The sequence below is a fragment of the Poecilia latipinna genome, unplaced genomic scaffold (genome assembly GCF_001443285.1).
Source record: "Poecilia latipinna isolate Pla-1442-1.1 unplaced genomic scaffold, P_latipinna-1.0 Scaffold98, whole genome shotgun sequence".
NCBI lineage: Eukaryota > Metazoa > Chordata > Actinopteri > Cyprinodontiformes > Poeciliidae > Poecilia > Poecilia latipinna.
In genome coordinates, this window is record NW_015112714.1 from 248,795 (window position 1) to 260,188 (window position 11,394).

General features: G+C 39.0%; 1 protein-coding gene across 1 annotated transcript; it reads right to left on the reverse strand.

Moving 5' to 3' along the window:
• Positions 1–7,863: 7,863 nt before the first annotated feature.
• coq7 (coenzyme Q7 homolog, ubiquinone (yeast)) lies at positions 7,864–10,469 on the reverse strand. Its single transcript, XM_015026371.1, has 6 exons — positions 10,282–10,469; positions 9,835–10,013; positions 9,109–9,223; positions 8,804–8,943; positions 8,287–8,355; positions 7,864–8,117 (listed from the first exon to the last, which is right to left on the reverse strand). The coding sequence occupies exons 1-6, from the start codon at positions 10,364–10,366 to the stop codon at positions 8,040–8,042; spliced, it is 666 nt and encodes a 221-aa protein (XP_014881857.1). The 5' UTR covers positions 10,367–10,469; the 3' UTR covers positions 7,864–8,039.
• Positions 10,470–11,394: the final 925 nt, after the last annotated feature.

Here is an 11,394-nt window from a genome sequence, read left to right on the forward strand (position 1 = left end):
TTCCCCCCAAATTTTAAACCAAAAAAAAAAAAAAAATTTTTTTTTCCTTTTTTTTGGGTAAAAAAAAAAAAAAAAAAAAAAAACTTATGGTGGCAAAAATCAAAATGAACTTATCAAACAGCAAAACTATAATTTCCCTGCAAAAGAGAATAGAATAGATCTATGCAGCTACAGATGCACTGAAATGTCAGCTGATTATAAGCTCGACTAACATCGACTTTTCACCCAAAGGTGGAAACTCTAAAATTTGAATTTGTTCAAACCAGTGAATGTACCACAGCTGACAGATTTAGCTATGGTAAATCTGTCAGTGTTTTTCACTTTCGCTGAATGAAAAACACTTAAACATAACTACTGCTTGTGCCAGTGGGGTAATTAGAAGAGAACATACTAGATTTGGCAGACATTTAAAAACTCTTAGGGTTAAAGGATAGATCAGTGAGAAAACACATTCAGAGAGCGAGCTTTTAGAAATGCTAATGGGTGATGATTGCTCATTAGAGTTAATAAACACATTTTAACATATCAATCATTCTGCTTTTGTTGCAAAAATAATAGTAAGACCATGTTTTAAAGCAACTGCTCCTATGACACCGTCCCATTATGTTAACTCTGCTCCTGAAAGAATAATAATACATGATGACTGCTAATTACAGGAACTGTAAAAGAAAATATTTAAAATACTATTCATAGGTTCTCTGATAATATTGTTCTGAATGCAAAATTGGAATCGGGTGTTCTGAATTGAATCTAAGTCAATGAAAATGCAAGAATGTTAGCAAAGAAAAAGAAACGATTTAAGTAGCATTTTCAAACTGAAAGGTGATGAAACAGACGAGCTAAAGCTAGCTGCTTTGTGTGTCTTTTGCTTTGAATATTAAACTGGAATAATAAACTGAACCAAAGGTGCAATGATTAAAACTAAGAACAATGTGGAATATATGTGATTGACTCTGAATCTGTATGAATGAATTATTGCAGGATTGACTATACATTTCTGCATATTAATTTGTTTTTCTTTGGCTTTTTCTGTAAAGTGCTTTAAAACAGCAATCTGTTTTTAACCAAATCCAAATCGCATCACAAGGTCCTTTAAGAGGCTATTCCAACACTAGTTGTGTGTTTTCACCTTATCCTCACATATAACTCTAAGTATTTGACAGATTACAGCTAAAAGAAAGATATTTCTTCACCACAGAAAACGTCTGCAAATCTCCAAAACCTCTGATTGAACCTAAACGAGTCAAGTTTAACCATTTCTAACCTACAAAGTAAAAGATTTTGTGCAGTGCAGATGATCTTTCTTTACCTGCAGCTTCTTGCCTGTCCAGGTCAGTGTCTGCGGATTCCCCGGGTCGGCTGGTTAGTTTTGTTGGGTTCTGGTGATGAAAGTGACAGAGTATTTGAAAGTGATCTGCAACCGTACCCTCTCTCAGATGGCCTTAGGGTGACGTACCGACGATGGCTGAAGGATCACAAGCCGCAGGGCTCTAAAATTCTCATCAATGAAATGCACACCATCCCAAAGTGTCAATCACGGAAAGTAATGATCGCTTGGAAGGCCAAAGGCTACAGGGCGGCGCTACAGGCACTGAGTGGGACCTTGAAAAAAGTCCGGAGACTGCGGTGTGTGTGCGTGTCTAAATATGTGAAGATGAATAAACCACAGAATCCAAGATAGAATTGATCCAATCGATGAAAACACAAATGAGTCTGATTGACAAGTGGATCATTTGATTTTTGGTATCGGAAAAGAAGGGGGCTGTACAATCACATAAGAGATACTAAAAAAAAGGGCAGATTAAAACGCTGTCCCATTTTTAAGCAACTTGTGGTATTTCATCTACTTTCAACTACAGCCAGAGAAAAACAAAGCTGCTACAAAAAAAATGATAGTGAGAGTCTATACACCCACGCGCAGTGCAAATGTAGCCAAGGCCTATAGCAAATTTGATCTACTGAGCTGAACAATCCTTCATTCCTTCAGTTGTCCTGAAGCATGCACACCACCATCTGTCTTCCCAGAAATCAACGCAACAATCTGTTTAGCAGATACCTGAAACAGCTGAAAAATGAAAGCACTTGCTGTAAATCTATCATCGTTTCACCAGAATGTCGATAGAGAGAGGAGGCATTACTAGGCTTTTTTGTTTTTCTTCAAAATTGGAGAGGACAGAATTATATCTTTTTTTTTTTTTTTGAACCAGGCTTTTGATCAATAGATTAAAGTGAACTTATGCTCCCCAACGATTCATCTTGTCAGACACTCTCCCATTTAGGTTGAACAATTAAACATACCGATAAAACACACAACAAAGCAGAACCGATACACTTTGGAAGCGGGTTCCATTACGACTGATAAACTTGTTTTGCTTTTTTAAATAAATCATCAGGGCCTCATCAGAAGACATGCTGAACTTCACCCTGATGGGGCAGTAGCGTGACCCCCTGCACAACATTGGAGGCATTCTTCCTCCCCTTGTGTTGTTATTTTTCACAGCCAGCCTCCAAGGTCAGGACACCTAAAGCCCGGGTGGTCCGGGTACTTTGTCTGTTCAGCATGTGTGTCATCGCCGGCCTCGGGAGCCTTAGGGCTCGGCCGTGAGCTGGAATATTTCTCGGCTGATAACTTCAAAGAACAACGAGCCAGGGACTGCAGTCATGTGCTGGATTCTTGTGACCGCACCGCGGCAGAGAAAGGTCACGACCCAACGGGCTGAAGGTTCAAAATCCAAGAGTGCTTCAATCAAAAGATTTATCTTTTAGCACACCGAGAACGCCGCATTAAAACATTAAAACTTCCCCCCACGGCGCTAAAACTGCTGAAGCAATCATACGTCGCCTCGCTCCTCGCTGCCTCATTTGTGACGTCGACAAATCAGAGAATCTCCCCGAATCGGCGTTGTCACCGGCAGCGGAGTGCGCAACTTAGCAAACAGGATTGTGATTAATGGGAGTTAAGAGTGGCATCTTTACAAGCCACACGAAAAGAAGCCACAGGCGAGAGAAATGGGACCTGGGTTGAATAACACCGCCAGAGCTCAACACTGAATCAACGAGCATGACAGACAGCCTTAGCAGCACCGGCGTGAGGTGCTGGGCCGCAGCAGGAGGCGAGCAGGTGGCGCAGACGAAACCATCCATGAAACCAGGTGTTTAGGGGCCTTCTGCAAACGGCCAATGCATCACAGTGATGAATGGAGGAGGGGTCGACAGCAGGGATATGAGGTGTTGGATTCAGTGATGCCTAGAGGGGCGGGGGGACGGATGGCGATAAGAGTTTTAGGGTTCACCTCGTTCTGCTGATCCCCTCATCGCTAACCGTGCATTTTGTCCATCTTAATAGCATGCCACACACACCTCCAGCCAGGGAAAATATGTTCAGCATGGAGTTGAGGTGTCACACCTGTAATCCTGGATACTCGGGAGATAACCATAACCAGCTTGAACAACATACAGTTGAAGCCAGAAGTCCACATACACTGAACAAAATGAAACGCACTCCTTTTCTTTCCTCAGCGTCTGAAGTAAAATCAGGCCCCGTTCATCTCGTTTTACGTCAGATAGAATTACCAAAATGAATAATGATAGAAAGAATATGTCAGAGACTTATTTATAAATAACTGAAGTGTCATAAGCTTCCATATGTTTTCTGATTATATGGTTTCATTGCTGTTGCAAAACAATTTGGTCAAATGTTTTGGGTTTCCTACAAGCTTCTCATAGCACATTTTTCACTTTGAGGTTGCCACGTCAAAACAATGGCTCTATTGTCCTCAAGCCACTTTGTAACCACTGTCTGTATGCTGTGATAACAACTTATCGTTTTCTTGCCGCAATTCCTTAAAAGTCAGATTTGGGGAGCGCAAAACTCCACAAGTTTTGTCCATCCTGTTGCAAACTTTCCACCTGAGCTCTACCAGAGTTACCATGGGGTCACACTGCTGCCCGTCTGATTAGTGCGGCCCTGGTCTCAGTAGTTAGTTCACATAAAGAGTCTCGGTAGGCTTGCAGTTGCAGTTGATGAACTTGAGCAGTGAACCATGAAATGTTTAAATCGTGGAATATAGTTATATAAACTAACCCTGCTTTATACTCTCACACATCCTGATCCTTGACCCATCTTTGTCCTCATGGTGGTCTTTGTTTTTATATATATATATATATATATATATATATATATATATATATATATATATATATATATATATATATATTATACAGTATTTTGATAAAATTTAGTATATTGGACTTCTCAGGAAAATCAACAAAGGAGACTAATGGCAAATGGACGAAAAAATTTTTCTGATTTTAATTTGCTAAAAATGTGTAAATGTTAAACAAACTGAAAAAAAACAAATTCAAATGATTAAAAAAAACATACTAATGCAGTTACTGAATCTTTGTAAGACAAACAGCCCGTTATTCCTGCAAACGTTTGAACCGTAATCTTGACCGGGCTGGAGAGGCGTCTGTTCTCAACCTTCGTGCTAGAGAGCGTGTTTCTGAATGTCTTTCGGTCTCATGTCATGGCATTAGCTTGGCCTCGGAGTTATGCTGAACAAACCAACAGGCCTGTCATTACACTGATAGATATTATTGAAGAGGGTCACGCAACGCTTAACTCTGGCACTCAGCGTAAGCGCTGCCGTCTGATTGACAACCTGAAACAAAGAAACTCAGCGACAACTGGGTCTTACGTGATACCGGGGAGAATCACTCAAATTTAATTTTGTAATGTCGGTAGACAAGACAAAGAAAAAGTTTTTGGTTTTTTTTCTGTTTTTTTCTTGCACTAAACTGGCCCCCAAAGTGGTCAATTGGTTGGTGCAAAATTAATTGCATCTTGTTTTGTAAACAGATTTTCTGTAATATTGTTAAATATATTCACACTTGGGATTCATCAAAGTTGTACATAAGTATTTGGGTTTTATTTAACACACATATTCATACCACACATATTCTTCTTATATAATTTGTGAAAGGTGTATCTTTTTGCCTACATTTCAATCTAAATCCATTATTTTCCTTTGCATAAAAGTTACAAAAACGAATGTAACTTTGATGCTTGCTGTTGGACTGCAGTCGCCAGACATCTGTAGTCTATAATTCTTTTTTTTTTTTTCATTATATGTAGAAAACATTGTGCCACTAGCATTCAGACAACAAATACGCTTTACACTGACCAACCTTCCTAGAAGACTGACCTTGGTTTGTGTTGTTTTTGTCTTTCTTCAAAGCAGATGGCAGATGTCACTGCATGACAGACCGTAAATCAGAGATTCCAGCTGAAATGATGTCAGCCCTTTACATCATGTGTTGTCACCTCACGCTATGAAGACATGTGGACATGTGGTCGCTCTCATAGCTACATTCACTCCTCAGACTCACGAGAGATTTTTCCAGGGGTTAACTAGTCGCATAAACAGATGAACAGCGTACGTCTTGCAGCATGAAACAAATCAGTAAGTTACGAATCAGTTCTCTAAGCTGATTGAGCCTCTCTAGTGATAAGGAGGTGATAAAGCAGAGCAATATTAATTTAATTATAGAATGTGGCTGTATTAATTATTTTCCATTCTATTTAAAAACAAGCATAGGATTTTTTTTTAGTGTGCCTTGTGTTATGTCACAATCACAAACAGCAAGAAGTGTAAAATTTGTGTGATATTTTATTATATACGATTCACATTGTTTCGTTTTCTTCCACTTATTTAATACTACAAAAAAATAGTATTTAGCATTTAATTGTTGCTGGATTTCAGAGTAATCGTAGCTGCTTCAACTATTCAGTTATTTAAAAGGGGGAAATTGAGCAGTTTTTCTTTTTTACCTTATGTTACAGTTCTCTACATTTAATATGGTAAAACTACAAGCGCATGAACTGAAACTCCAAGTGTAAATTGTAAATGGACTGCACATAATGAGGGAAGCTGGAAGGAAACTTACAATATTCCAGTTGCCATTGCCACCCCCATTTCATATCAATTCAATTATAAAACACAAAGGAAATGAGGATGGAAATTGTCATTTTTACCATTAGGTGTTTTTGCTAGGACATTAAAGCTCACCTTTATCCGCTAAATTCCCATCTGACTATTTTCATGCTACCCATTACTCACTATGAACTTCTGCAAAGCCGAAAGACTGACAGACTGCGGGTAGAAAAGCCAAAAACTATTACAGCCTGTATCCGAAAGCTTTAATGACGTATGGAGATTTGTATTGTCCGTGCTATTCAAAATTTACAACAGCAATTATTCACGGATAGCAAGACAGTCACAGTTTGGTAAACGTTTTACTGCTCCCTACATTCTTGCTGTTGCCAGTTTCTGAGTCAGTAATTCAGCAGATTCCTCTGGAAGCGATTCTGAGAAACCGTGCACATGAACTCCTGACATTTACAGGAGCAGGAATGATTTCTCCGATTGTCTTAAAACGTGCCTGTCCAGGCATTACCAGACACTTGGACTACGTGGTGGACATTGTTCATTTATTTGTGGCATTAAAGGATTTTGGTTAATAATATCAGCTCTTTAACGGAGCCATCACTCTGGTCTTTATGCGGTGGCGACTTCGTCACCCAGAATGCAGCTAGGAATGGAGCTGTACATGTGTTGCTTTATTTAAACAGTAACACCTCGCTGTAAACCTGTCAGCGCTATTAATCTGGGGCAGAGACGATGCGAAACGATCCACCTTTGAATTTCACGGCTCCCCGTTGTCTTGTGTCGCTCATGTGTGGCGACTGACCTCAGCTGATCATGTAACTACAAAAACATTTATACGCCTTAAACTTTTGCACATCGTCACCTTACAATCACAAACTTTAAATCTATTTTTTTGGGCGGGGGGGAATTTGTGTGATAGACCAAAAGAAAGTAGCCCTTGATTGAGAAGTGGAAGGAAAGAGAAATTTTTTTGCTAAAGAAACCCAAAAAGGTTGGCGTGCATTTGTATTCGGTCCCAACTCCCAAAGCTGGTTAATCCATCAAATTGCGTAGTAAAAAGATAACCAGTGAATGCACCATTTCCATGGTTAAACACGATGGAGGAGGCATCATGATGCTTCTCTTCAGCAGGGAAGAGATGACGGGAAGATAGCTCATCAGATATAAGCCTTGAGCAAAACCTTTTAGAGGATTTGGGGATGGAGTGGAAGTTCACTTTCAAGGAGGACAATGATCCTAAACCTACAGAGGAGACATGTCGACCAGGTTGCATCGTGAGCCTGAGCAAATTGAGGAAAAGTGGATGAATACTTTTCATCAGCAAGATCCGGTTGCGATCTGACGGCATTTAAGCTTTTTCTGTAAAGTGACAAAGTGTGAAAAAGTTTAAGTCTATAGATATTTTACATGTCGCCTAATGTATTTTTTTCCATTAGTTGAGGTATGTCAGATTTTGTGGTACAAAGCATTTATTTTATGAACAAATTGCTCTGAGCATTCTCTGCGCTCACGCCGTGCTTCGTGCTCAGTGGCCTAATGTACCCTGAACAGCTGTGCACTTAGCGGCTTGAGATGAATGACAAGTTGATTCGTGAACTATTACATGAGAAAGATGAGCATAAGGTGAAGGGTGTAGCGCGAGCATCAACGTCTCGTGTGCATTTTTGACCAAGACCAACGGAAAATGGTGTAACATCATGTTAAACATACTGAGGACAAATAATTGATGGACTTATTTATTTAAAGAGAGCTAACCAACAACACAATAATTTTTGTTTTTAGCTTACCTGATAATGCAAAACTAAAACCAAACATTTGAGAAAATAATATTGATGCATTTAAGCAGCTGTACAGAAAAATTGAAGCATAATCAATGCATCGCAATGATGAAGTCAGAACTCAGTTATTTATGTTTTTTTTTTTTTTTTTTTAAAGTATGTATACCAAATGTCACATCTGGTAAAGGTACAACAATGTGTTGCGTCACAAGGTCCTTCATTCATTGATGACGACGTCAAACAAACATTTCCAACAGAGAGAATGAAAAAAAAAAAAAAAAAAGGAATTCTGTTGTGTTTAAGCTAAAATTCAGACACGCTGAGAAACGTATATCGCAGCTTTGCAGCCCAGCTGGATGGCGTTTTTTAGCAGCCAGTATCCAGGTAACTGAAAAAAAAAAAAAAAAAAAAAAAAAAAAAAATTTTTTTTTTTAAAACTCCACAACTTGTACTTATATTAAACATATTTAAAATCACCCATATGGATTGAAGACTCAACTATCTAAGACATTATTTGTTGAGAAAACTTTCATGTGGATAATAAAAGATGCACTCACTGATTCGGCGTCATGCTCCAAGCCTGTGTCATGATGGTCCATTTCATCGTCTCTAAATTCCTTTATCACCTATTGAAGGGAACCACAAATTAACACTTTTTACATCACTTCTTGGTAAGGACTACTAACAATGAATTTTATCATTTGTTCATAAAAAAAAAAAGTGTCCCACACATGTTTTATCGATGATGTTAAACCAGTCATGGAGAATAATGTCATTTGATCAGGCAGGATCAAATTAACAGTTATCTTTAACAGGAATGACTTCAGGTCAAATAATCAAGTCAACTATAGATATCGCATTACATACGGCACAGAAAATGGCGCTTCTGAACAACTTCAAACATTTGCAGACTTTATTCCTAGTCACGATTTAGATAAAACAAGTAAGGATAAAATATTGTCAGTAAGTGTCATCGTTGAGTTTGGCTTCAGTCAGTTTGCTGGGGGACTTGGTCGAATACCTTTTTGCTTAAAGTTAAACACAAAGTACAAACGTCTGAAGTGTGGCCCTCACTTGTAGCAGTTCAGTGTATCTCTCTGGGTCACTCTCCATCAGCGCTCTAATCTGGCTGTTGTAGTGCTCAGAGATGCTCTCCTCCACTGCCACTGTGCACGCCATGGCCCCCTCTTTACCCAGCAGAGCAGTGGACGCCCCTGGAGGATGTGCAAAACAAGAGAGATTAGTACAAGTAAAACAGTAATCGTGTCTTTTTTACCGGCTGTGTCAAGAGAGTTTTGTGTTTTTACTTATCTATTGTCTTTTTTTTTTTTTTTACATTACAGCTATACAGACACTGTATATTTATATGCTGCCCCAACCTAAAGCAAACCCAGCCAGGTTCCAGAGTGGCAGGAGAGCCGTGGGTCGAACTCTGTTCTCAGCAAGGATTTCGTTGAATTTTGATAGGTGTTTCTTTTCTTGATCCCACATTTGCTTGAAAAACAAACAAACAAAAAGGTTCAAATACTACTCGTACCATTCAGCTTGATCTGACAAAATTATTTAACTGAAAATAAGTATAAATTTTGATTCCTTTTTTAAAAAATCTATTAAATTATTTAAGTACATATCTAATAAAAAAATGGATCTAACAAATGAAAAATTATAAACCCCGAGTCTCTCTTTTTTTTTGTCTTACTGTGAACATTTTCTCACTGTTATTAATGGTTTAACTGCAATATTCTCAAATATCAAACAACATATTGGCTGAGAAATAAAAACAGTTGCTAGGTTAATAAATTGATGATGCCGTCATTCTTTGAGCATTAACCTTTTTTTATTATTTATTTGGGGGCATAACCTTTCATAAGTTTCAATATAAATTGAGAAACATACATGGCCACATAATGGAACTTTTTAAAACGCTCCAACCATCAATTTCTGACCAGAATATACGACCTCTGCACTATTTAAAATATATTTTAATGTTCTTTAACATGAGACCTTTTGTAGTGACAGCCAACTCTTTTGAACGTTCCGCTCACGAACCTATTTTTAGACATGATGGGGTTTCGACACCTGCAGGTTTTCTATGGCATGTTTACCTGGATGAGTGGTCCAGTTCTGGACCGGCCCAACACTGCCATCTGCCCGGCGTAGATGCGATTAGCACCGTATTCACCCGCGTGATCCACGCGCAGCATCCGGTGCATCATCTCCTTCTCCTTGCTGTCGCGCGGCGCAGGAACAACACTGTAGGCACGAGCGCTGTTCTGGAGGCAGCCTGCGTAAACATTATAATGTAAGCATGAGTAACTTGAGTAAATCCTTCAAACATGGTTTCCATCTCTAACTGCAGGGGGGAAAGAGTGGCAGATTTAATACTGAATAAAAATATTTCAGTAATATCAAACAGATACATTTTGTTTTAAGCACGTTCACAATGTAACTTCAAAGAAAATGTCATGATGCCAAGCTGACAGTTACATCATGGCTATCTTAGGTAAGTGTTTTTAGCATTTTAGCTTCACGCTGATAAACCAGCAGCTCACCTGTGCATTTTAAACTCTGTCGGATCATCGCTGGTCTGACAAACTGAGGCCAGTCACAGAAAGCCGTGTGTGCTGCTCTGTGCATTATAGTTAGCGAAGGATTTAACCGCTACTGTAGAAAAACACACGCAAGAGGACATTGAGCGTCAGCTGGCTGATAAACCAAACGCACACTTATGACGTAGGCGCGCTTTACGACGACGCCCGATTATGGCAGGCCGTTGTACCATTTAATTAACGAAACGTTGGGCAACAACTTCTACGAGATTAAATTACCTTTTAAACCGGAGTCAACCAAGCTGTTTTTTCAAGTAAAGTCCAAAAGAGGACTCAAATTATATATGACTAGATGCAATACAGATTAAGGCCTATTTGCCTCATGGTGTGTGATGAAACATGTTTTTCTTTTTTATTTATAATTGACAATGAAAGTCCACTACCAACATCATCTGGAAAGGTGAAGGAAGTGAAGAAGGAAGGACTACTGTGAGGAGTGACGGCTCATAGATGACCCGGTAACCTTTCAGCGGGACAATGGTCCCAAGTATACAGCCAAGATATCAAAATAGTGTCTCCAGGAGTTCCTTAAATGACTGTGAGTGGTCAACCAGAGTCCAAACCTCTGACTGATCAGACTGAATCTGATTAAACATCTCTGATTAAACATGACTCTGCACTGATGTTTCCAATTCAACTTGATGGAGTTCTGGTGACTTGAAAGAGACAGGCACCCCAAACTTGTTGCATCATTTTTAAGACGTGCGGCTTTAATTACTGTCTATAGTATTGAGTGAAGGCTGTGAATACTTATGTATTCCTCCAAAACAAAATTACATTATGGAGTGTTTTGTGTATTGAGAGAAAAAAAAAAGAATTTTTTTTGAAACAAGGTCGTAAATGCAAAATGTGGAAAAAACCGAAGCGCTGTGAATTATACGAGCGTCGTTTCTGTTTTCCGTATCCTGTGCTTCGTGAAAACACCTGCACACAATCACGAGCTGCTGAGGTGAACAGGTTCAACACCATGGATAATTTACTTGTCTGTCACAACACAAACAAATCCACGCTTCTCTCCAGCTAATTCAGTGCTCACAGTTTACTTGGCCTACATAT

What these genes read in the sequence shown, in the direction of transcription:
- coq7 (XM_015026371.1), bottom strand. Translation starts at nt 10,366, where the DNA reads ATGCACAGAGCAGCACACACGGCTTTCTGTGACTGGCCTCAGTTTGTC. An exon ending in GATACACTGAACTGCTACAA is followed by an intron (nt 8,356 to 8,803) that starts GTGAGGGCCACA and finishes TCCCTTCAATAG; the next exon opens with GTGATAAAGGAATTTAGAGA. An exon ending in TGGAGCATGACGCCGAATCA is followed by an intron (nt 8,118 to 8,286) that starts GTGAGTGCATCT and finishes TTTTTTTTTCAG; the next exon opens with TTACCTGGATACTGGCTGCT.